Source organism: Hyaena hyaena, unplaced genomic scaffold, assembly GCF_003009895.1.
Source record: "Hyaena hyaena isolate Hyena2069 unplaced genomic scaffold, ASM300989v1 scaffold_925, whole genome shotgun sequence".
Classification (NCBI taxonomy): domain Eukaryota; kingdom Metazoa; phylum Chordata; class Mammalia; order Carnivora; family Hyaenidae; genus Hyaena; species Hyaena hyaena.
Window position 1 is genome coordinate 735,518 of NW_024081555.1, and position 24,929 is coordinate 760,446.

Sequence of the window (24,929 nt, forward strand, 5' to 3'; positions counted from 1 at the left end):
CCTGTTACTGTTCAATATGTATAAAAAGATGTGTAGGGGGCACCTGGGTGGCTAAGTGTCTAACTCTTGGTTTCAGCTCAGGCCATGATCTCATCTTTCAGTTCATGAGTTTGAACCCTGAATGGGGCTCTGTGCTGACATCGCAGAGCCTGCTTGGGATTCTGTCTCCCTCTTTTTCTGCCTCTCCCCTGCTTGTTCCTATCTCTTTCTCAAAACAAATGAAAGTAAACTTTAAAAAAAAAAGAAAAGAAAGATGTGTGTAAATGTAAATATTGAACAGGGAGAGAAGCAGACTGATACCAGTTATTCATTTCCTGCCTTTCTGCTCTAAACCCATTATTTATGTCTCTGCTGTCTGATGCTGGGTGCATCTGACTTTGCAAACTTGTTTCCTAGTCTCTGTTACTAACTGGCTTTCTGTTAGGTTCTGCTAATAGGAGACACTACAGAGAGATGGAAGGCAGGAGGGAGGAAGAAGAAACCATCTCCCCATATTTATGGGTTTTCTTTTCCAGAGTTGCTCTACCGTTGGAATTTGGGTCCAGCCTTCAGCTTTATTCTGCATGCCAAGAACCAGCTTTGTAAACGGCTCTTCTGAAGGATAAGCAGCAGACTGCTGGTGACTTTGCCGGAATCTGAGCCCCAACTCAGAAGGTCCCTACTGTGGTCTCTTTGGGTGTAGTCATCTCACCTCTTCTCTTTTATTCCCTCAGCCCTTGCTGCTTCATTTGGTTACAAGTTCCATGTTGTCTGTGTTCTCTTTCTCTTTTCGCTTTTAGTCTTCCAATTCCTGTGTAACCAATTCCCTGAATTAAATCCCCTCTCTCTGAAATACACAATGTGGTTTCCATTTTTCTTACTAGGCCCTTTTGGATACAGAAATTTACCCTCAATGATAGAATAGATAAACTGTAGTGTTGACATGCATTGGAATCGTATACAAGGAAAATGATGTAGATACGATAGAAAGAATAATAATTTTCTTTTAATAAGGAAACATTAAACTATGTATTTATTGATAGACATATAGGTGATAAAACTATAAAGCAAAGCAAGGAAATGATTATCATGAAAGTCAGAACAGTGGTTATCCCTTGGGGGGATGGATGAAGAAAAGACCTGGGAGAGGTATTTGGGAAGTCCTGGGTTCTTGACAGCTTTCTATTTCTTGATCTTTAAGGAAATGACACAAGTGTTTGTTTTGTAAATATTCTTTAAACTGCAGATATGTATTTCATGTGCTCTTTTGTGCATGTGACATATCTGCAATCAAAAAACAAAGAATATCGTGATTTGCATTGGCTATGTATCTGGAGGCAGAAGGATGATAAGAGAGCCTTCTAGAAGTGAGGTAAGAGGGAAACAGCAAAGAAGAAACAGAAAAGACCAAGTCCGAGGTCCTGGGAGCCAAGAATTGAGGCTGAGGTTGAGTGGACATGAGACCTTTGCTGGGAGTCCCCAGGGAGTCAGACCAGGGTTGTGAGCTTGTATAGGCCTTTTATCTCTCCCTCCTCTGTTTGTGCTAACAGAGGGTCCCTGCCTCCTGATTATAGTCAGCTGTTGCTGCACATCTGAATCAATGTGCGGACATATGACCATACGCTAGCAAAGTGGAGTAAATCCAGGAGGTGGGCAGAGTTGGGGAATAGACATAAGCTGAGCCCCAGGACGGACGTTCCTAAAGCCAAATGGGAAAATTGTCCCCCCCCTCCCCCGCTTAACACAGAAAGATTTCTGTGCGAGCTGGGGATTTCAGGATGTGAAAGAGAACAGGTTGAGTAGAGGAATGGGGCAGGTGAGAGCAGGGATGAGAGAACAACTGGGAAGCAAAGGGTGACAGGAAAGCCAGGCTATGCATCCATTTCTTTTACTTTACCCTAAAAGATGTGATCAGCTTTGGGGGCTCTCCTAGCCTTGCAGAGTGAGTTGATGGCACCATGCAGCAATGCTGGCAGCCAAGGGGTTAACCCTCAAGTCATCTGGCCTGGGGTGGTGTGAGGGAGTAGGACTCAGAGAAGGAGAGACAGAGAGAGAGAGAGAGAGAGAGAGAGCCTTGCCTTGGCACAGCCGTGGGCACCAGCTCAACTGCTGGGGACCTCCTCAGAGCCCAGACCCTTAGCTGCCACTCTAGTCTCACAGTGCTGAGTGGTTCAAGGCGCTAAGCTCCACGGCTTATTCTGGATTCCCATCCCCCACCCTAGGGCAGTTGAATCACCGGCTGGTGCTGACACGCCAAACACCAGAATCACAGTCTCTCCGACTGCTCCTTGGCCTCCTAGGTTACCACGTAGGGCCACCTGCACTCTCTGGACGCCGACCTGGTCCCGGCCTCCTGGAGAACGCAGATACTGAATGGGTGCGGGACGGGGCTGAGATGAGGGTATGGAAGTGAGGACCTCCTTTCTCCGGCAGCAGGAGGAAAACTCAGACACCACCGATCACAGCTCTTAAACCAGGGAGTTCAGTCGTCGGAACTCAGAGATGGGAAGAGAGGGGTCCCGCGGAGACGCGGAGAGAGGGACAACAGGCCAGATGCCCCCTCTTCCTCTTTCCAATCGCTGCTTCTTCCGGGGACCCCCTCCGCCCTCGCTCTGCTCCAGCCCTCTCCCCCCACCCCCAAATTCTGCATCCTCTGCGGATTGGTGCCCGGCCTGCCATGGGCGGGGACCGAGAGCCCTGACGTCACCAGCCGAGGGGGGCGGGCGTCTAAGGGAGGTGGGGGTGACGGTCCCCGGCTCAGCACCTCGGAGAGCTCCCTCCCCGGCGTTGTTTTGCTCTGGAATCGCCGCCGGGGGAGGGTGCCAGGGGGCCGGGCACCGGGAGCTTCGGCAGGGGTATGACCGTGCAGGGATCCAGGGGCCCCGGCGGGCAGAGGGCCCAGCCGTGATCCGGCGGGGGGGCCGGGGCTCCAGGCGGGGTGGGGGGCAGCTGGTGGCGGCAGCAGTGGCCGCACATCTGGATGGAAGCGAGCTTTGTCCAGACCACCATGGCTCTGGGGCTGTCCTCCAAGAAAGCATCTTCCCGCAATGTGGCCGTGGAGCGTAGGAACCTGATCACCGTGTGCAGGTGGGAGCCGCTGGCGGGGGGGTGGTCAGGGGAAGGCGTCGGGGCGGCTGCGGAAATGTGGACCGAGAGTGCCGGCGGGAGGATGCACAGCAGCCACGGAGGAAAAGGGAAGGAGCACAGAGTTAAGAGGAGAGCATCCACTGTCCCTCTCAGACCCAGACTAGGAGGGGGTTTGGAGGTCTGGTCCCTACCCTTCTAGGCCAAGTCAGGCCTATGCCCAGTCTGGGGCCTGGGGGTGAGGGGTGTTTAATTGGCACTGCAGCTTCCTGTGAAAACCAGGAAGTGACATTGTGTGTGAGGGGGAGGGGTGGAGATGGCTGGCTCCCTTACTGGGGGCGGGGGCGGGGTGGGCAGAGAAGAACTGACAGGTAGCGGCCTGAATGCCCTCCAAGCGTACCCTCACTCCCACCCCTGTCAGCCTGGCCTCTCTGGAGTGGGGCTTTCCTGGGAGATTTCCCAGGCTCAAATCTGGGAGCAGAGATGGTGCCCTCCTCCATCTCTGGGTAGCCGCAGCCTGTGGCAGGATCAACTGGGGGTGTGGGCAAAGCCCCTGAATCCACCCAGTGAATGGTGAGGGGCGCTGTGCCTGCCATGGGAAGGGAGGGTCTGCCCGAAGGAGCCTGGGTCTCCTGGGCTCCAGGGAGGAGATTGGGAGGGCAAATGTGTCCCTGAGGGTGGGGCTGTCGCAGTGTTGGGAAGATTCATCTGCTTTTGGGGGGCACAGGGGGTGAACCCTCCCACCTCAGCCCTACAGCGACTCACCCTCACTGCCCTGCCCTGCCCTGAGCTAGGGTCGGCCAGTTGCTCAGCCACTGTCCTTCGGCCTCATCTGCCCTCATCTCTCCCTCTAGGACCCCCCCCCCACACCAGCTGCCTTCTCCATCTGCAACCTCCCCACCCCCCATGCCACCTCTGAGGGCAGGGCACTCCAAGTGCTAGGCTCAGCTGTCCTGCCTTGCCACCCCCACCTGCCTACACACAGGCCTTGGGCCTGCTCTTTCCCCCAGGAATCGGTGCTCACTGTTGCCCTGGCTCCTTCCTCCCATAGCTCCTTCCAGGTTCCTGAGCACACACCCAACCACACTGCCTCTGCCCCAGCCCAAAGTGCAGGCCGCTGCCTCCCCCCTGCCCCCTCATCCCCTGCCAGTGTGGTATAAAACAAAGGTTTCTGCCTCTGGGACCAGAGGGTTCTAGGCTCAAACTCTTACTCCATCATCAGTTATTTGCTGTGCAACCACGGGGAAGTCTCCTAACCATTCTGGGCCTTGGGTGCCTCATCATCCCCACTGTCAATGTAACAGCCACACCAAGGAATTGTACTGGCATCATTCATGAAGGAGCACATGCCCGACACATGAAAATCGCCCCATCCTGATGATACCCTTCCAGTCCCTGAGAAGAAGATTCTTTTGCCGGCTATGGCAGCTGAGCCTCTTGAGTGCATGGGGAAGGGGGAGGGGCATCTCCTTTTGGCTTAGGCTGGAGAAGCAGAAGTTCCGGTGGATTGGAAGTGGGCTTAGAGCTGGGGTGTGAGGCATAGAGTTTTGGAGGGGAGCAGGGGCACAACAAAGGCTCAGAAACCCCTTGGGCCCCTGCCACCTCATCGCTGTCATGCGGTTCGCCTCCAGCTCCCAGAACAGTTCCCTTTAGCAGGCCAAGGGCTCCCTTGGGCCCTGGCCTCCCCATCTCCATGGTAACCTGCAGCAGCCACTGCACCTCCTAACAAGGAACACACCATGGGGCCCCCCGGGGGCGATGACCAGTTCTGCAACACCCCTGAGGATAGATGGCAGATGGCCGCCACACTGAAACCAGCCCCAGGCCCCCACTGAGGGCTGACCCAGATGACCAGAAAATATCACGGTGGAGGGGGGTGCGGGTGGAGTGTGCTGCCTAATGAAGCCCAACTAATGCCCTAAACACAGGCTCCTTCCAGCAGGGCCAACCTTACCATTAATGGCCCCGCTCCTCACCACCCCTGCCCAGTGGCCTACACCCACTCACCTTCTCCCAGTCTTTCCGGGAGCCTGAGGCAGGTACTATATTATTCCTGTTTGGGCCTCAGAGATTAAATGACTTGTCCAAGGCCACATGGGTATCACATGGGAACAGGATTTGAGTCCCCCAGGCTGCCTCCCCCTACTACAACCCCAACACTGACGTGGCTCTGATTTCAGGCCAGATGGGTTCTAAGCCCAAAGAGAAGGGAGGGAGGTCCTTTGGCTCAGTTCTGCCATTGGTCTGAGAGCCTCAGAGGCCAGTGTTTAAGGGCTGGAGGCTGCAGAGTGGAAGGCAGAGGAGGTAGGGGCTCCTCCCAGGCCTTGGTAATCGTGACAGCCACCAGAGGCCACAAGATGTAGCAGAAGGAGCAAGCGCTTTGGAATCAGACATACTTACCTGACTCTTCGTGAGCTGCGTGACTCTGAACAGATCAGTCCACCTCTTAAACCCTCATTTACCTTATCTGTTAAATGGGAATGAAGATAGTAAGAGGACCTACCTCCCAGAGCTGTTGTAAAGATGGATAAGCTAATACATGCAAACTACAGTGCTTGACATGTTACGGGGCTTGATAAGCTTGGGGGGGGGAGTTCCAAGCAGCCCCCCATCCCCCAAAACCCCACTCTTGCTCTGCTACCCACAAGAGGGTAATAATGGGATGTTGGGAGCTGCGTCCTCATTCTTGCCCCATCCCGCTGCAGGGATGGCAGGTGGAGATTGCAGGGGTAGGGATTGCAGAGGGAGCTGAGGCTCTGAGCAGGCCTGCAGAGAGGGATGGGGGCTGCTGGGTTCATTTCTCAGCCCCGTCAGCTTCCCTTGATTCCCTTCCTCTCTGAGAAGTCAGGTGTCTGGACCCTTAAGACCCCTTCCAGACATCTGCCGCCAATGCACCCCTACACATACCCAATGTGTGTGTCAGACCCACCCTGCTCACACACACACACACACACACACACACACACACACCCCGCCCCAACCCAGCTCTGCACCGCCTGGTTCTGGGCAGCTGGTGTGTGGGCGACCAGGCTAGGAAGGAGAAGGGGGAAGGGGGCATCCGTGTGCTAAAAGCCCACCTGGCCACCCTTGCGTGCCCACGCTCCATGTGCTCAGTGCCAACTCACATGTCCTGGCACAGGTGACCCCCCGCCCCCGGAAGAGACTGAAGTTTGTCCCAGCAATAGCAGAAGACAGTACAGGGCAGGGGTACAAACCCCCTTCTAACTCCTAGCAGACCCACCAACCCACACACAGAAAATGCAACTCCAAAGGATGGGCAAGAAGGAAGGGGCTTTGGGACAGACCCTGGCCTCCGGGTGCCTCGTCTTCCTACCTATTGTGTTCTATCCCCTCTCGTACCTTCTTCCTAAAGCTTCCTTTCTCTAGCTGTCACCTCTCCTGTCACCTATATGTCTATCAGTCTCCCACCTGCCACTCTATCACTTCCAGGTCACAGCACCTCTGTGGTCACTGTATATCCCTCCCCCCACCCCCACCCCCTGATCTCACCTACTTTCCCTTTTCCTCCCTACCACACCCATGCTCTTCATGACCTCTTCTCTGCCCTTCTCTCCCTCTCTTTGCCTAAGACCCCTCCTCTACTGCCATGGCCCTGTTGTCTCACTGGACCCTCCACTGCCCCCTCTCTAGGTTCTCTGTGAAAACACTGCTGGAGAAGTATACGGCGGAGCCCATCGATGACTCATCCGAGGAGTTTGTGAATTTTGCAGCCATCTTAGAGCAGATCCTGAGCCACCGTTTCAAAGGTGGGCGGGCCCAGCTCCCTGCCCCCTGTTGTCCAGCCCTCCCAACTCCCAGCCTTTAGCTTCCACCCACCCACTCTGATCTCCCTTGTGGCTTTCTGAACCCCCTCATTGACCCTGGCCCCAATTCTGGCTGGGCCATGCACAGAGCTGGGAAGAGGGCAGGGGGTCTTCTGGCCACTTGAGTGGGTGCCCACAAGCCCCATCAATGGGCGTGCAGTTATATGCTGGCTAGTCCTTTGTGTACATGCATGTGTGTGTGCATATGTTTGGGGGTAGGTACTATGTGACTGCTTAGACTTATGCATGTGTACACCCCATTACGTGGACCCTGTACAAACTCCCTGGTTTTGCTGAGCCCCCTCCCTGCCCTGGCTCAGCCTGTGCCCCAGCAGGTCCGGTGAGCTGGTTCAGCTCAGACGGGCAGCGGGGCTTCTGGGACTATATCCGGCTGGCCTGCAGCAAAGTGCCCAACAATTGCGTGAGCAGTATTGAGAACATGGAGAACATCAGCACAGCCCGAGCCAAGGTGAGGGGCCTGTGATGGGCAGGGGCAGGGCAGCTGTTGGTTGCAGGGGAATACACGGGGGATTGCCTGCTCCTTGATCCTCACCCCTGCCTACAGGCACTGGGTAGAAGAGCCACAGGAGGTCTAGACCCAATGGTGCACTCATGGGTCCCTTCAGGGCAACAAGTAAAGGTGAGTGTGCTTTCCAGGGCCGGGCATGGATCCGAGTGGCACTGATGGAGAAGCGAATGTCGGAATACATCACCACAGCTCTGCGGGACACCCGGACCACCAGGTCAGACCCTCTCAGTCAGCTTAGACCACAGGTCCCAGTGTGCATGTACATCGCCTAAACATACTTGATCCTTGAATTCTTAGAGCAACCTTCAGTACCTGGACTACAACTCCCAGCATGCACTGCTAACTTGCTAGTTTCCCTCTCCCAGACAGTCCTCTGGCCACTGCAACCGCCATTCTGGAACACACCTTTTAGCACCACCACCATCTCTTCCAAGTCAGATTAATTATTCTCCACCATTCCGCAGCACTGACCTCATGCACAGCCCTAACCTTAGACACACCTCTGAACAAGCCTCCACTGTGTATCATTTTACCTGTTAGCCTTGTTCCATGACCTGTAACACAGAGCCCTACCTACTCCTCAAACAGTGGCAGCAGTCTATACTTGCTACCCACGGAGGATAGAGTCCCAGTGTGCAGAGTTTCAGTCCCTGCACTGCGGGTTTGTAGAGAGACTGGGTCCCAGGGGCAGGGGTCCCAGACAGAAGGTGTGTTTGAAGCTGAGTACGGGCCTTGGCGATGTCTTTCCCTCCCAAGCCAGTACTCACATACAACCCGATGTTTTTATTGCATTCCATCTCTAGTCTGTTCTCACATGTCAGAGTTTACATCACCATATTTTTGAGCGCCTACTGTATGCCAAGCACCAGTGGTTAGAAATTGTTTCCTGACTTTACCAGTCTGGATGACTCTGGGCTTGGTGGGCAAGGGGTAGTTCAGAGGGTGGAGGACAGTATTCTCTGGGAACACACGTTCTAATAGGTGGGGGACGGGTGGGACCCACTCTGAGGGAGAGATCAGATCCACACCTGAGGGGTGAGCAGGAAAGAGACACCTCCTTCCTCTAGGAAAGGTCTGCAGTAAGCCAACAAGAGCAGCCCTGCGGGGTGGGCTACCACGCCCCCCCTCCCCCGGAGGGTGCTGCACCATCAGTCCCCCGCTCCCCCGCCCCGCAGACGTTTCTATGACTCGGGAGCCATCATGCTTCGGGAGGAAGCCACCGTCCTCACCGGGATGCTGATCGGACTGAGCGCCATAGACTTCAGGTGGGGTCTGGATGGCGGTGGCGGGGTGGGGGGTTTAACCGCGAATGTCCACATTCCTATCTCCTCATACCCTCCCCCAACCTGTGGTTCCTCCGCCCCAGCTTCTGCCTCAAGGGCGAAGTGCTGGACGGGAAGACCCCCGTGGTCATCGATTACACACCCTACCTAAAGTTCACCCAGAGGTGAGCAGTACGGTTGCCGCGATGGGCGCGGGGATGGCGGGCAGGGGTCAGGCTGCGCAGGCGTCCGGGTCCCTCCGCCCACGGGGGCGGGGGGGGGGGGCGGGGGGCAGAGCGGCGGTGCCCACCGCTCCTTCCCTCCAAGCTACGACTACCTGACGGACGAGGAGGAGCGGCACAGCGCCGAGAGCAGTACCAGCGAGGACAACTCGCCCGAGCACCCGTACCTGCCGCTCGTCACCGACGAGGACAGCTGGTACAGCAAGTGGCACAAGATGGAACAGAAGTTCCGCATCGTCTACGCGCAGAAGGTGCGTGATGCCGCGGCGGGGGAGCGGGTTGGGTGGGGAGGGAGGGGGCGGGCGGCCGCTGGGACCCCCGCGTCCCGCCGCCCGAGCTGAGCCGGCGCCCCGCAGGGCTACCTGGAGGAGCTGGTGCGCCTGCGCGAGTCGCAGCTGAAGGACCTGGAGGCGGAGAACCGGCGGCTGCAGCTGCAGCTGGAGGAGGCGGCGGCGCAAAACCAGCGCGAGAAGCGGGAGCTGGAAGGCGTGATCCTGGAGCTGCAGGAGCAGCTGTGAGCGCCGCCGCCGCCCTGCCCCCGTCCCGGCCCCCCGAGGCCACCCCGACCACATCGCCCCCACTGACTCTAACATCACCTTTCTTGATAACAGCATCCAGTGCAACCAACCGCCAGCATCAAACCACTCATCTCCTCACCTCCATTCCACCCCCCACCCCCCCAGTGAACTAAATGACTCTCAGCATAAGATCCAGGGCTCCCCACTCCATCCATCAGCTAGCATGGTACTAGAACCTTACTCCCAGGACCCCAACATTACTCATAAGGACCTCAAGTGGTACTTAGCAACCTTCAACACCATCCCGTTATTCCCTCTGATCCACAATCACTGACCATTATCTCCACAGTGACCCCTGACTTCACGGCTACTCATCCCCAATAGATTCCCCCCCTTAAACCATTTCATCACCCTGGGGCCTCCCAGCAGCAGTCCCCAAGACCCTCCATTACCCTTTAGGATTCCCACTCTATTCTGTATCCACTCCACAGAGTGGAGTCCCCAAACTCCTCATTATGTCCTCCATCCCCCAATATGAGCACGCCAAGTCCCCATCACCTCTCTAACCCCCAGTACCCTCCACTGACTCCCAGGATCTGCCCTACTGATCCCCAACATTCTATCCCCGTTTCTGCTACCCAGGTTTCATTCCTAACCCCACCACCACCTCTTTCTGAGCCTTCCCCCCCCCCCACTTCTGCTGCCTCTCCTAGTCAGTCCTGACCCCTCCTCCCCATCCCAGGACAGGTCTGATCCCCGGTGACCATGTTCCCCTGGCCCAGGGTTCCAAAGAGCTCACTACGCCCCTGGTCAACCAATGGCCGTCACTGGGAACGCTCAATGGGGCGGAGGGTGCCAACAACCCCAAGCTCTACCGGAGGTAAGCCTCAGCCAGGCTCAGCTTGGGCCCGAGTGCCGGCCCTTACCGGGAAGAGGGGCGCCGGGAGGGCAGGGGGCTGTAGGCCTCTGCCTGCACACCAGCCCTCTGCTCTGCCACAGACACAGTTTCATGAGCACGGAGCCGCTGTCAGCTGAAGCCAGTCTGAGCTCGGACTCCCAGCGCCTGGGAGAGGGCAAACGGGATGAGGAGCCCTGGGGCCCCATCGGTGAGCCCCCAACCCGGCACCCAACACTTCCAAGAAGGGCTGAGGCCAGGCCTTGGGGCCTATGGTCAGGCCCTGGCCAATTCCCTCCTTCATTCAGCCCTTCCAGAGAGCTTAGCACAGCAATTAGGAGTTTGGTCTGGGTGGTTGGGCAGACCCTAGTGCCAACACCAGCTGTGCCTCCTCCAGTGCCAGCCTGGTCAATCACTTCACCTGGCTGAGCACTTCTCATCTGGAAAATGGGGATGCCGATTGAAATGACCACCCGTGTTGGCATATGGTGAGGGCTCAATGGCTTTTTGGCAGGACGACCTCCTCAGGGGGCTCACAAATTCCCCGGGGAGTTCTCTGCCTAACTGATTTGCTCTGATCTCCTGCACTCTGTGAACCGCTTGCCTGACCATTGTTTCCCCCCTTTTCTTTGGCTGCCAGGAAGCTCAGAGCCAAATTAGTGGCTCTCTTCAAGCGAATGTCCAGGACTTCAACGCATGCATTTTATGTTGCCCTCCCCTGGCTTCACCTTGGCTCCCCGCCCTAGTTTTCCCGGTGCCTGGACTTCTGCCTTTTCTTTCTAAAACCCACACTGTACTGGATGATTCTAGATCTTCTTTGGGACGAGGCAGGCTATGGACGTGGAAGCCCCCCTTCCCCACACTGTGTTTGTGATTGTCTGTGTGTCTGTCTCCCCACCAGACTGTGAGCTCCGTGAGGGCAGGGACCATGTCTCGTCCGTTCTCTGTATCCCCAGTGCTTGGAGCGGAACAAGTGCTCACCGTGTGTTTAATAAACAGACAGAGAGGATGAACCTTGGGGGGAGACAGAGACATAAACTGACGATTACAATACAGTGTCCCTGGCACTGTGCATGGCATGCGCAGACGCTTATCAAGGTTTAATTGAAAATGGCAAATGTTCCAGAAATGAGGAAAATTTCCTGGGGGGGGGGGGAGGTCATTTGAGGGCTGCTCCTTCACTCTCCTTCGCCTGCACCACCGCCCTCCCCCCCCAGCTCACACACAGGCAGACCAGTTGGCTTGGCCTCACCCACCCTCTCTCCCCAGGGAAGGACCCCACGCCCTCCATGCTGGGTCTCTGCGGCTCCCTGGCCTCCATCCCCAGCTGCAAGTCCCTGGCGAGCTTCAAATCCAACGAGTGCCTGGTGAGCGACAGTCCTGAGGGCAGCCCGGAGCTGAGCCCCAGCTGAGGAGCGGCGTGGGCGGTGCCAGCCCCCCTCCCCCCCGCCAGGGGCACAGACACCTGCCGCCTTTCCTCAGAGTCCTCCAATCCAGGCCACTTTTCCAGAGAACGCTGCCCACCCAGCCGTGGGTCTCTTGCGAAAGGCACCCTTTGCTTCTTGCCCATTTTAGCTTTCTGCCCAAGGGAGCAGGAGCTGCAAAGGGAAGCCAGTTGGGCCAGGATGCAGGGGACACCATGGCCACAGGGAACCCTTGGGAAAGCCTGTTGCATTCTTCTGGTGACCCTGGCGCCTGGCTGGCTCTTCTTCGCTCATCCCCACCACCCTCCTCAGGAGCTGGTGGCCCAGCCTCAGCACCCCCACCACCCACACCTCTTCAGTCCGTCCTCGCGGCTTCCCTGGGGTCCCTCCCTTCCTCAGTCCCCGGGGCAGGGGCTCTGAGGGGTTCAGGCAAATAAAAACCAGAAGACTGAGGGCAACCTTGTCTGTGGGGGGAGCTGGGACCGTGCACTGTCCTGAGGCGGCACAGTCCGAAAGCTGGTGCCGGGCCCACAACTGAGGTTTGACACTAGACGAGATAGAATGGGTGCGTGCCCTGCAGGAGCAGACTGGTCAGAAGGATTCTGGGAATAGGTGGCTTTTATAAGCAGGGTCCCAGATACTGGGCCTGTCCGCAGCAGACCTATAAATGCCCCATTCAGCCCGATACTCTTAATAACTTGTTTGGCCTCGAGCACAGAAGACACTGGACATCCTGGGGGCCGGGTGGAAGAGGCAAGCCCTGGCAGGGCCCTACTCTCCTTCGTTACCCTGAGCAAGTCAGCTTTGGCCCAAAGTTGCAGACGCAAAGAAGCAACCTCCCTCCTCTACTGGTCACTGAAGTGTGCCCTTGGGTAGAGGTCTCACCACCTTCCACCCTGGCCCTAACACCACCTGCCACCCCCAGCTCCGGGTCCTTGCACCGACCCAGCTCTCACTGAATAAGGGGGTGCTTTATATGGGTACCACCTGGGCAGTAGAAGCCGACCTCAAGGTCCCTTCCAGGCCCCCTCTGTGCAAATCACTCACCAAGTCCCACTTCCCTCCCCACCCCTGACCCCCCTGCACTCACAGGCACCAGAAAGAAGTTCATCATCTTTAGACTCAAGGAATGAACAGGGAAGGGGGCAGACTACACCAGGCCCAGGGTTTTGTGGCTCCCAGAGGCAGACCCAGCTACAGCAAACACAGGGAAACAGTGGGAAGGGAGGGGGCAGTTATCAGATTTGGTCTTGAACTTGGTGGGGGGGAGGGAGCTGGAAAAGTGATTATCCTTGGGGCTTGGGAATGAGGACCAGCAGGAAGAAAGCTGTTGTAGGGGGACTTTGGCAGACCTAGAGGGGCAGCCCCCTACCCCTGGAGCTCATAGTTGCGAGAGAAGGGGAAGCAAACCCCTCCCCTCAGTGCTGAGGACAAGGCACTTGGCTCAGTCTCCTTCTGCCCCACCCCCACCCATGGAGAAGATGGGCTCCTTGTCCCCTGGCTCCTTTCAAGAGCCCAGAGGCTGTTCTCTGTTGAGCCTCTGGAAGAAGCTTTTGCCAAACTCGTACGTGCTGATCATGATGGCACAGGAAGGGGCGGCCTTGATGATCCTCGGGAGAAAGCCTGCGATGGGGGAGACGGAGACTAGGGTCAGAGACCAGGATCCTGGGGGGGCCCAGTCCTTCTGGGGCTTGGACAGACACACACAGACACTCACCTGCAAAGAGTCCCCTGGTGCCTGACTCAGCCCGGATCCTCCGTAACAGCAGCCAGGTTGAGTCGGCACGTGGGGGCGTCACTGTGAACACAAGGCACCGCCCAGTCAGACCCCACTCAGGCCCCCACCTGCCCGGCCCCACACCAGCCGGAACCTTCACCTTTCACGGCCTCCACCGCTCCCAGTGCGACCTGCCGTTGAGTCTTCACCACGTCAAAGGGTAGAGTCAGGATGGCTGCCACCTAGTAGGGGTGGGGAGAGGGCTGGTCTCCATTCCCTGGACCCCCCCCCCCCGCCCCATGCATCCCACCAGGGTCTGCCGACCTTAGCTAGGACTTTACTAGGGAGGGCGGGCCTGACCTCAACGGGCCGCCACGTGCCATGACACGAGCACTCTCCTCTTGAGCACCATCAACAACCCTCGGGGCCTCCCAAGGGCACATCTGTTAGCCTCACTCCAGCCTCATCAACTCACCGTCCCTGAGATGCCGCCAGCCACAAAGCTGATGCCCACGGACGTCTGGTCTTTCGGCCTGAGCCCGCTCAGCCAGCTCTTCATCAGCTCGTAGTTGAACCAGTACAGGGCTTTGGGGCGCGAGGGCACACTCATTAGAGTTGGAGAGGGCAGCGGGGTGGCCCCAGACCTCTCATTTGCCACAGCATCTTGATGTGACAAGCCCTCTCTCCCGGTAACGAAGACCAAAGACCGAAGACCGCCTATTACATGCAGTGGGCCCTCTGCAGAGATTTACTTTTGAAAACCTAGGTGAACACCCTCCCTGCTGGACCCATTTCACAGATGAGATATTCCAAAGCCCAGAGGAATTAAGGGATTTCAAAGTCAGTAATAGCACAGCTGGAATTTAACTGTAGAACTCTCAGGAGTTCTCCAAAGGCTCCACGACCCCAGCCCCTGCACCCCTGATTCCTACCTGAAAAGGGCACATCCCGAAGGGCAGTGGGGCCCCAGCCCAGCCACAGCGAGCGCCAGCCACCCTGAGCCATGGCAGCCCGGACGCAGGCCCTCAGCTCTCGGTACGACACGTGCTGAGCCTGCAGCTTTGTCCGCACCAGCTCCAAGGGGCTGATCACAGTCACGGTTCCCACTGAGGGGAAGGGTGGGGAGGGGTCAGCTCATAGGTCCCAATGGCAGCCCGTCCCAGGATCTGGGGGCCCCAGAGATCCCTCCACCCCAAAGCTGCCAGACACTGGGGCTGGAAGCCAGGACCAGACTCAAGCACAGGTGGGGGCCAGAGAGAGATCAAGGGTCCAAGGCGGTGCTCACAGCGGGCTAGTGCGCCAGCCACCATGGGTGCGTAGAGGTCAGAAGTCAAGGCTCGACCACAAAGGAAGGCCCTGAGTTGGTCATAGGCGGTGAAGTAGATGGCAGTGGCCGGCACAGTCATGACCCTGGGGGTGTGAACAGAGGTTAGCTGGGACTCCCAACGGCTCCCAAACCTCCCAGTCCTCCCCTGCCCCAGCCAGCCAACAGGGGAGTAAGGGATCAGAGGAGCCCAGCAAGGAAAAGCAAATACACAAGACTGGGATACTCACAAGGTGGCTGGGAGGCCGCTCCACAGGGTCCTAGTGCCTTCGTGTCTCACGATCTTCACAAAGGCATCCTGGCCAAGCAGGAGGAAAGGGGAACATGAATAAGGTCCATGATGGGGCTAACCCACACTTGGCCCCAGCCTGATGCCCTCACCTCTGCCCACCCACAGCCCAGAATCCAGGCGATAGTCCCTTAGGCCCCCACACAATCACCCACTTCGCTCCAAGTAGACTCCTGTTCACCTTTCAAAACCTCACAGAGGCGCTACCTCCTCAGGGAAGCCCTTCCCAAACTGAATGGACCACCTCTACTCGCTTGGCACCACTCGTTCTTTCCTGGGTCTGCGCCATGACCAATGCTAAGCCCTTGGGAAAACCTAGAGACCCAGCTGAGGGCACAGCTCACCAGGGTGCCCGTGAAGCGTGTGGGGTCCTGAAACCAGGTGGCACAGCGGGCACCATTTGGGCAGAGGTACAGGGGCTCCAGGACACCATTGCAGTACAGGACGCATTTCCCTGCGGATTGGAGAGAGGAGGGCACTGGGGAAGGGGAGGGCGCGTTAGGATGACTGTGCCCTGGAACCCTGCAGGGAGGTGGTGAGACCCCATCCCTAGAGGGCCAGCAGAGGCTGTGGTCCCTGGGTGGACCTTCCTGACAGAGGGCTCGCTGATATGACCTGGAAGTGTGTGCTAGAGCTGTGGAGCCCTCAGGTCCCCTGGGGACGCTCCCCTGGACCTTCACAACCCCCTCCCCCCCCCCCCCCCCCCCCCCCGTGGCTTGGTGAACTCACATTTAGCGTAGGGGAGGCTCCAGAGTCTAGAGGAAGGCATCAGCTCTAAAATACAAGGCAGTCCCTTAAGTCAGGAGCGCCCCCCCCCACCTGCTCCAGGGCCCCTATCTCTGGAAGACCCTTGTTTTACCCAGGCACCACCCCATGCTGGCCCCAGGGTCCTGCACTCACCGCTGGCCACCGAGGGGCGCTGAGACTGCAAGCGTACCTTCACCACGTCCAGGGGTGTCACTGGAGGGGGAGGGCAGGTCTGAAGGCTCCTCAAGGACCCCAACACTGACCCCTCCTCCAGGACCAGGTTCCCCTCCAATCTTTGGTCTGCCCAGACCCCAGCTGCCCCCACCCCACCTCCCCAGATCTTACTGAAGAGGGAGGTGACCACAGCTCCAGTGCCTGAGGCCACCATTTGTTGGAGGGGGCTGATGCCCCCAGGGTCCTGGTCAGCCATCTTGTAGCTTCAATTCTGAAAAACAAGCAGGTCAACTGGAGTCACAACTCCCAAAAATAGGAGTCAGCGGGAGGGGGAGAAAGGAATTTGATGCACTCACTTAACATGAATTCAAGTGACTTCTCACAATAATTTTTTAAGGCAGTTACTGTCAGCTCTATTACAACAATTAAAAAACAAGAGATTCAGAGAGGTAAGGTGACCTGACCAAGGTCACTGTGGGAGTAGTTAGGAAGGAAGCTTGGGCAGTTAGTTACTCATTGGTTAAGAGGCAATAAAGGTCCACTGCCATTCTCTCATCTGGGCAACACAGAACTACTGTGGCCCCTCCTCGGGGCAGGCACCGGGTTTGGCCCTGAGGACCCAAAGATGAAAACGTCTGAGTCGTTCCCCAGAGCCCCTCACTCCCGAGGCAAGCACTTGCGAGCTCCGAGTCACTGGGCCTGGAAGGTGGGGCCGAGCAAAGAGGGAAACGTGTAAACAAATCCAATGGCCGCGAAAGGACCGTCCGCTCTCTCGGGACTGCAGGCGAAGTCCCCGGCCCTCCCCCTCCCCCTCCTCCCGAGGCCGGAAGGGCCAGTCCCCAGCCTAGATGGGAAGGACACAGAGACTGGGGCCGGGGGTTGGGCCGAGAGGAAGGGAAGTAGCTTTGGGGAGATAGGATCTCTCCTTGTCCCTCGGAGACACTCCGGTCGCGCGCTCAGCGGACGGCCGGTGGGACCGAGTAGGTCGGCCCGATGGCTCACGATTCCAGGCCCCCAGCCCAGGCTCCCCAAGACCTCGGGGGGACCCACCTCCACCCGTGCCCGGAGCCGGGCCCTCAATCCCGGTCCAGCTCCCCCCACCTGGCTCTAGGCCGGTGCTCGCGCTGCGCGGCGCCTCGGGCCCGGCGGGCCCATGGCGGCTCCGCGGCCGGTACTGGGTCCGCGCGCGCTCGCCCCGGACAGAGGCCGACTCGAAAAAGCTGCGGAGCCCGCCCCGCCCCCGGACCGCGCCGCGAGGCCCCGCCCCCCACCGGCCGACCTGCTGCTTGCCCGGAGTGCCGCCGGCCCCGCCCACTCGCAGCGGCTCCGGGACCCGCCGCGTCCCAGTCGCAGCGCCGAGGGTGCGCTGCCTGTTCTCCGTCGGACCAGCGCACCGCAAGGTCGCTGGGTCTCCACGTCGCGCGTGACGGAGGCGACACCGCACTTTCCAGCGTATTCCTACAAACTCCATCCCACCAGTACGCTGGCCGAGCGGTGTCCGGGGAGCCCGAGCTCTCCCCTTAACTTTCCAGACCAGCGTGGGTAACGCGCTTTCCCGCTCTTGCTGTCTGCCGAGCTGCAGGGATTTGAATCAATTCTTCCAAGGCCACGGGGCGATCAGATGGCGATGGCAAATATTTACCCGCCGGGCTCCCTGCGGAGGTTTATAACTTAGAGGCGACCCACGGGACAAATTACCATTATCCCTATGTTACAGGTAATCGAGGCGCTGCTCCACAACTACTTGCCAAAGTGCTGGGTACCGTGCGAGGGGGCGCTGGGCTTAGACGAACTGTGACTCGGGCCAGGCAGGCTGAAGAGAGAAAAGGCTGGCCCGGGAGCCAGGAAACGTGGGGTCCGCCGGACTCCATTTAGGCTGCGTCCCACCACTGTCTGTGACCTTGGGCAAGTTACACCACCACTCTGGGCCTCGGGTTCCTCCGCACAACGAAAGGGTTGAGTAGGAAAGAAGGGAACAAGCATTTTTGCGTTGGTTACTCACATTGTTATTTCTTCTAAGCCCCCAAATTTTTAGAAATATATTATTAGTTTGGCCCTTTTTACAGAAGATGAAACTGAGGCTCAAAGTTAAGTGCCTTCCAGGCACTTCTCCCCTGCACCAGGCTGCTGCACTGGGAAACAGGTGGGCTTAAATCCTGCGCTGACGTCTCTGATCCCGCTTCTCAGAGACCCCTATCTCTCCCCGGCAAGCCTCGCACCTGAGACCCCAACACCTGCCTCGCCGTTAAAACTTTTGTGCGTTCGTAATTATTTGTCCAAACACAGAAAAACGAACTTGGAGTTCGAACCTGCGCCTTTAAGAAGGGCCGACCGTGACTTTGACGTCACCAACTTCTCGGGCCTGAATCCGCCCAGCCAGCCAGCGCACGCGAGGTTAGCACGTGGATTCGAAGGGGCCAACCGTTAGCTTTCCCTGAAACTGGCTTTAGGGCTCCGAGAGGAGCCCAAATTTAGGGGCGGGAGAGTGCAAACCGTAAAGTTGAAGTGGCCCCAGGTGGAAAGGGTAGGAGGGAAGGTGACTTTGCATTCCTTTCCCCGCCCCGTCAAGAGGAGGTCTGAAATTACAGCAGATCATTTTATAAATTGTATGTAAGAGCGAGAACCAAGCTTCTTCTTTTTTTCTTTTTAAATGTTTTATTTATTTTTAGGAGAGAGAGAGAGAGAGACAGCATGAGCAGGGGAGGGTCAGAGAGAGGGAGTCACAGACTCTGAAACAGGCTCCAGGCTCTGAGCTGGCAGTCAGCACAGAGCCCGATGCGGGGCCCAAACCCACGAACTGCGAGATCATGACCCAAGCGAAAGTCGGACGCTTAACCGACTAAGCCACCCAGGCGCCCCCGAGAACCAAGCTTCTATTAAGGTCTTTCACAGCCTCCAAGTTATAGTTTACACAAACACGTTCCCAGTCAAGAACCTAGAGATTACTCTCCCCATCCTACCGAGGAGGAAACTTGTATGAGGGCCTTGTGTGTGATGACTGCTAACGTGAAGTGGAACCAGACTCCTCTCAGGCAACCTCCCATTTTGCAAATAAGAAAATGGAGGCGTAAGAGGCCAAATCACACCAAGGTCACTCAAATGAAAGAGCCAGAATTCAAACCCCCATGTGCCTGAGTCCAGAGGAGCTCTCACCCCACCCCATTCTGAACCTAGGTTCTCTGCTCCCAGCCTTGACCTCACCTGCTGGAGGTTTTATCTACTTGGACCTTGGGCTCAAGAACTCGAAGAAATACAGGTTGTGCCTCAAGATCAGAGCACGCGGGAGGCAGGGGCCTGGCTGCAACCTCGAGGAGGCCACCTCTAGCAAATATCTTAAAGCATATATGCCTTGGGGTGCCTGGGTGGCTCCGTCGGTTGAGCGTCTGACTTGGGCTCAGGTCATGATCTCAGTTCCGTGGATTCAAGCCCTGCATCGGGCTCTGTGCTGACAGCTCAGAGCCTGGAGCCTGCTTGGGGTTCTGTGTCTCCCTCTCTCTCTCTGCCCCTCCCCATCTCATAGTCTATCTCTCTCTCAAAAATGAATACATGTTGAAAAGAATTTTTTTAAAGCCTCTGTGCCTTAGTTTCCCCCCTTTATAAAACGAGCTGATGGGGCCAATAATGTACCCATCTCACAGTACATTATGTGAAGATTTAGGAAGTTAATAGGAAGTTAATCAATTAATAGCTGTGAAGTGCTTAGACCCTTGTCTATCCTGTGGCAAACGCTCCATGACTGTTATTATTATTGATTGCCCATCCCCGGGACCTGTGGCATAGAATATTCTGGAAAGGGCCTTTGGAGCAACCAGGTTTTGGTCCTACTTCTGCCTCCAAATGCAGGCACAGATAGTAAAAATTCCTTATGCACCTCCTTGCCCAGAACCAAAATCATACAGCTGCAAAGTAGCAGTCAGAAACCAAACCTGGTGACCTCTGAGCCTCAGTTTCCACAGTAAATAAGAGGCTTGCATTCCACTTCTGGTTTTCTTCTTGCAAGAGGAAGCCTTTGAGATTTATGGCTATGCCTCAGTTTCCTCATCTGAAAATGAGAATATGTCATTCATCCTACCTCACTTACAGACTCCTAGCTAAAGTGACATCCGTGAAAGCCCTGTGAAGAGTCGACAAATGGTTCTGTGGCTCCTGACAGGACCCCAGAGTTGATCGGATCACGGTCCCTGCCTTCCTCCACTGCTAAATACTTTGAGCCTGAGAAAACCTTGGGGCATCACTGGTGTGAGCAAAGCCCAGTGCAGGGGCAGCAGTCTGGGCTGGTGGGGGAGCTTATCCGTGGGCAGCGAGACACCACTAGAGCTACTGGATGTATTTCCCAAGGATGGTCATGGCGGCCACAGGGCAGAGCAGGAGCCTTGAGATGCCCGTGAAACTCTGGGGCCCTGGCTAGACTCCCCTGCCTGGAGACCCGAGGAGGAAGCAGGCACTGTCCTGGCTGACTTGGCCATGGGTCACATTGACCACACACACAGTAATCCTTCCAGAGGCAGCACGTAGCCACACGTGGCCATCACCGGCCTCCTCATCAGATGGAGAGCCAGAAACTCCTTTCAATCATAAAAAGGGAGAAAATAGTACCAGCCTGAGGAGCTTTTGTGGGGATTGATGGACAAGTCCTTGACTGGCACTGGGGAAGGTAGTTTACTGTGAGACTGAATTCTTCCATACAAGCCCTGTGGCGGGACAGTGCACCCCCCAGCTTGCACCCCACCCCCGGGGCCCAGGAAGACATTTGTGGGGCCTAAGCCGTGCTTAGGTCCTTCCCATGGACCCCACCAGCACCTATGAGTTCAGGGCCAGCACGGTCTCCATCGGGAGCTGCCTTTCCTAGAGGCAGGGCCCGCAGCTGCAGGCCCACTGAGCTGGAGAGAAGTCCAAACTCTAGGCCCAGCACTAAATGCCAAGTCAGATTTTTTATTGGACCTTGAGGGCGAGGAGGGGTGGGTGAGTTACAGAAAACTGTATTGGGACAACTGGAGAAAATTGAGTAAGGCCCGTATAGTGGATATTACCTCATCGGTGTTAAATTTCTTGAGTGTGCTAACCACGCTGTGGTTTTGTACGAAAATGCCCTTGTTCTTAGGAAATGTACGCTGAAGTGTTTAGGGGTGAATGTCTGCAATGTAGTCTCAAACGTTTCAGCAAAAATAAAGAAAGATAAAGCCAATGCAGCAAAATGGGAAGAACTGATGAATCAAGGCGAAGGGTTTACAGGTACTCATTGTACCATTCATGCACTTTTTCTGAAGTTTTTGAAGTTTTCAAAACAAAAAAAAAAAGTGGGCAGGGAAAGGGATTTCTCCCTCTGAAATACTTAAAGGATCAGAAAGCAACAAAGCTGTCTTTTTTCCTTAAAATTTAAAAAAATGTTTTATTTATTTCTGAGAGAGAGACAGCATGAGCAGGGGAGGGTCAGAGAGGAAGATACAGAATCTGAAGCAGCCTCCAGGCTCTGAGCTGTCAGCACAGAGCCCAGCACGGGGCTCGAACCCACAAACCATAAGATCATGACCTGAGCCAAATCGGACGCTTAACCTACTGAGCCACCCAGGCGCCCCTTTACTTAAATTTTTAAATGTGTGTTTTTGAGAACGTGAGCATGAGTGAGGGAAAGGCCAAGAGAAAGGGCGACAGAGAATCCAAAATGGGGTCTGCGCTGACAGCTGAGAACCCAGTTTGGAACTTGAACTCATGAACTGAACCAGGAGATCATGACCTGAGCTGAAGTCAGACACTAAGTCAACTGAGCCACCCAGGTGCCCTAAAGCTGTATTTTTTTTTTTTTTTTTGGAAGGTTAAAAAGATACCCTTAATAGCTGCCACCGCCAGCACTTGTGGCCTGAGAGGGTGAGTTGGGGAGTTTCTGGACACCCAAGGCTTCACTGAGGGGACCCCACCCCGGGTGGAGTCTGAGGAGGTGGCCCCCAGAGGGAAAGGGCCCTGACTGAGACCTTCCAGAATTGCCTCCCTCCACCCCTCTCCCATCGGGACTCCCAGAGCTCTTAGGGACAGGCTCCCTCCTGCTCAGCTGAGAGACCGAGTTAAATTCTCCAGCAGGACTGGAGAATGTATTAGGCAGTTGTTTTCGCCCAGAGCACTACCGCCCCCTAGGGGACATCTTGTGAATTTATGAGGTCGTTTGTAGTTCTCAAGATTGGGGCCCCTGGAGTTTGACAGAAGGCAGGAGGGGGTTGCTAAATGTCCTATAAAGTGTAGGATGTCCTGACGCAACAAGGACTTGTCCCGTACCCCACTCCATCTTCCTTTGTCTTTCTGGCCACCCACATACATTAGAAACACATTCATAATGATCTGACCTAGAGGCTAGCCATATCTTTTTAAAATGGTTTTAAACTGTATTGAGGGCGCCTGGGTGGCTCAGTCGGTTAAGTGTCCGACTTCGGCTCAGGTCATGATCTCACGGTTTGTGGGTTCGAGCCCCGCATCGGGCTCTGTGCTGACAGCTCAGAGCCTGGAGCCTGCTTCGGATTCTGTGTCTCCCTCTCTCTGACCCTCCCCTGCTCACTCTGTCTCTCTCTCTCAGAAATAAATAAAAAACATTAATTTAAAAAATTAAAAATAAAATAAAATGTATTGAGTTTTCCAAGAATAAAACTACCTTGCACTCCTACAGAAGATTCGGCTGTATTGAATCATTTTCATGTTTATTTGTCTCCTCTAGAACCCTATCAAGGGTAATTCACCATTTCAGAAAATCCTGTTTCGGAGGCCACCTGGTGCGTGTGAGCTGAGCTGCTAACATGAGCTAACAGGACACTCTGGCACCAAGTCTACAGTTCTAGTCGCCAGTGATTCATGCGCATTTGCAAGTTTCTGTTCTCTCTCGAGTCAAGCCTGAGCTTTCACATGCAGAAATGCATATTCTGTTATTCTAAATTATTTTCCTTTTATTTTTCCTTTGTATTCCACATTGAACTTTATGTACATTTCTAAACACACTGTGCCTATGGAAATGATATTATGTATGACTTTCATTTCTGAAAATTTGTTAAAGGAGGCTACAAAGCATGTACTACCAAAAGCAGAAGTTGGATCGGCTTCTATTGAGAACCTGGGAAAGGACCCTGAGCTTACCAAGCACGGTCCGGTCCCATGCGGTATCATCGCCTTCTGGGGGCTGAAAGTTCTGCCTCTCAGTGTGGCCAATGCTACCTGGGGTACCTTGGCCACCATACCAGAGTGGCCACGCAAGAGCTGAGCACAAATGGAGGTGGCGGTGTGCCAGAGGAACCTGGACCAAAGGGCAGACTGTGTGCATCCCTCCCCCCTTTTTTTAAAAATTTATTAGTGTTTCTCTCTCTTTTTTAAATATTTATTTATTTTTGAGACAGAAAGAGACAGAGCATGAGCAGGGGAGGGGCAGAGAGAGAGGAAGACACAGAATCTGAAGCAGGCTCCAGGCTCTGAGCTGTCAGCACAGAGCCCGATTCGGGGCTCGAACCCATGAACCACGAGATCATGACCTGAGCTGAAGTCGGAAGCTTAACCAACCGAGCCACCCAGGCGCCCCTCTCTTTTTTTCTTTATAGATATTTTTGGGTACTTGTTTCTTGCCTAGTGTTGTAGGCACTAGGATGCAGCAGGGGACATATCACGTAATGTCCCTGCTCACATTTTCTGGTGCAGGAGATACAAACAAATGAGTAAATAATTAAGACCATCACAGACAATGAGTACCTCCCTGAGGGCAGTATAGCAGGTCATGTGATAGGGAGGGCCTGAGAGGGTCCGAAGACAAGAACTAGGGGGTCAGGAGCACTGATGGAGACTGACCCTGGGTGAGGGCCCAGGCGCAAGCTGGGATGAAAGGAAGTGCCCAGATGGGGGGTGGGGGCAGGGCTGTCGCAGTAACTTCCATTGAAAGAATATTGTGATAGTTACAGACACAGGCTCTGGGTCAGACGTGGATTCAGTTTCTGGCTTCACCCCCTTCCCAACCACATGACCCCAGGAAAGTTGCTTAACGTCTGAGCCTTTCTTTCTTCATTGTAAGGCAGGGGTGATACCTCCCTCGCATGGTTATGTTAACAATGACAGGAGAGAGAACTGTGTACAGAATATGGCACAATGTAAAACTCGATAGAACATTAGCAGGACCCACTTTCTTAAAACACTGAAATCAAGTACACGGGCGACCATCCTGACATACAAGATTGAATGAAAGTCCCCTCAAGTGCACTTGAGTGCAGATTTTTTTTTTAATTTTTAATGTTTATTTCTTTTTTTTTTTTTAAAGATTTTTATTTATTTCTAGGAGAGAGAGAGAAAGACAGCGTAGCAGGCAAGGGTCAGAGAGAGAGGGAGTCACAGACCGAAACAGGCTCCAGGCTCTGAGCTGGCAGTCAGCACAGAGCCCGACGTAGGGCTCGAACCCACGAACCGCGAGATCATGACCTAAGCAAAAGTCGGACGCTTAACTGACTAAGCCACCCAGGCGCCCCAATGTTTATTTCTTTTTGAGAGAGACAGAGTGTGAGCTGGGGAGGGGCAGAGAGAGACACACACACACACAGAATCCGAAGCAGGCTCCAGGCTCTGAGCTGTCAGCACAGAGCCCAACACGGGCCTCGAACTCACCAACCATGAGATCATGACCTGAGCCGAAGTCGGACGCACAACCAAGAGAGCCACCCGGGCGCCCCAAGAGTGCAGATTTCTCTGCTAACTTGTTGGACGAGTTTGTCTCCTCTCTGGGCCTGGGTTTGTTCCTCTTTATAATAGAATAATATTCCTGGCCCAATTCCCTCCCAGGGCTCCTGAGTGGTTAAGACAGATGAAATGGGTAAATAGGATTTGTGACCAGAAAAGGGTGCTGGGGGTGGGGATGGGGGCGGCTCCTTCCACCCTTCCGCCTTCCTTGATGCCCCTGCCTCCTCTCTGTT

General features: G+C 55.5%; 2 protein-coding genes across 10 annotated transcripts; one reads left to right on the top strand and one right to left on the bottom strand.

Moving 5' to 3' along the window:
* The first annotated feature begins 2,895 nt into the window (after positions 1-2,895).
* RUNDC3A (RUN domain containing 3A) lies at positions 2,896-12,209 on the top strand. Of its 4 annotated transcripts, none has more exons than XM_039220909.1 (11): positions 2,896-3,066; positions 6,715-6,830; positions 7,208-7,356; positions 7,545-7,630; positions 8,592-8,681; positions 8,783-8,863; positions 9,006-9,171; positions 9,277-9,434; positions 10,181-10,318; positions 10,438-10,544; positions 11,603-12,209. In XM_039220909.1, exons 1-11 carry the CDS (start codon positions 2,960-2,962, stop codon positions 11,743-11,745), a joined length of 1,341 nt encoding a protein of 446 aa, XP_039076840.1. In that variant the 5' UTR covers positions 2,896-2,959; the 3' UTR covers positions 11,746-12,209. The 4 variants fall into 4 exon arrangements, with proteins under 4 accessions (XP_039076840.1, XP_039076841.1, XP_039076842.1 ...); XM_039220910.1 differs by having other exon boundaries at positions 7,223-7,356; XM_039220911.1 differs by lacking the exon at positions 11,603-12,209 and adding an exon at positions 10,974-11,462 and having other exon boundaries at positions 2,897-3,066.
* Positions 12,210-12,858: 649 nt separating this feature from the next.
* SLC25A39 (solute carrier family 25 member 39) lies at positions 12,859-17,227 on the bottom strand. Of its 6 annotated transcripts, none has more exons than XM_039220916.1 (12): positions 17,110-17,227; positions 16,180-16,279; positions 15,988-16,047; positions 15,817-15,861; positions 15,432-15,541; positions 15,029-15,096; positions 14,760-14,884; positions 14,407-14,580; positions 13,950-14,059; positions 13,635-13,716; positions 13,475-13,555; positions 12,859-13,380 (listed from the first exon to the last, which is right to left on the bottom strand). In XM_039220916.1, the coding sequence occupies exons 2-12, from the start codon at positions 16,262-16,264 to the stop codon at positions 13,265-13,267; spliced, it is 1,056 nt and encodes a 351-aa protein (XP_039076847.1). In that variant the 5' UTR covers positions 16,265-16,279; positions 17,110-17,227; the 3' UTR covers positions 12,859-13,264. The 6 variants fall into 6 exon arrangements, with proteins under 6 accessions (XP_039076847.1, XP_039076844.1, XP_039076845.1 ...); XM_039220913.1 differs by having other exon boundaries at positions 15,432-15,565; XM_039220914.1 differs by having other exon boundaries at positions 15,432-15,565; positions 17,059-17,227.
* Positions 17,228-24,929: the final 7,702 nt, after the last annotated feature.

Bases quoted from the DNA above. Each gene is read 5' to 3' on its own strand.
- RUNDC3A (XM_039220909.1), top strand. From the start codon at position 2,960: ATGGAAGCGAGCTTTGTCCAGACCACCATGGCTCTGGGGCTGTCCTCC. The intron at 9,172-9,276 runs GTGCGTGATGCC...GGCGCCCCGCAG, and splicing joins GCATCGTCTACGCGCAGAAG to GGCTACCTGGAGGAGCTGGT. The intron at 10,545-11,602 runs GTGAGCCCCCAA...CTCTCTCCCCAG, and splicing joins GGAGCCCTGGGGCCCCATCG to GGAAGGACCCCACGCCCTCC.
- SLC25A39 (XM_039220913.1), bottom strand. From the start codon at position 16,264: ATGGCTGACCAGGACCCTGGGGGCATCAGCCCCCTCCAACAAATGGTG. The intron at 15,862-15,987 runs GTGAGTGCAGGA...CTTGTATTTTAG, and splicing joins GCGCCCCTCGGTGGCCAGCG to AGCTGATGCCTTCCTCTAGA. The intron at 15,097-15,431 runs GTGAGCTGTGCC...CTGCTTGGCCAG, and splicing joins CACGCTTCACGGGCACCCTG to GATGCCTTTGTGAAGATCGT.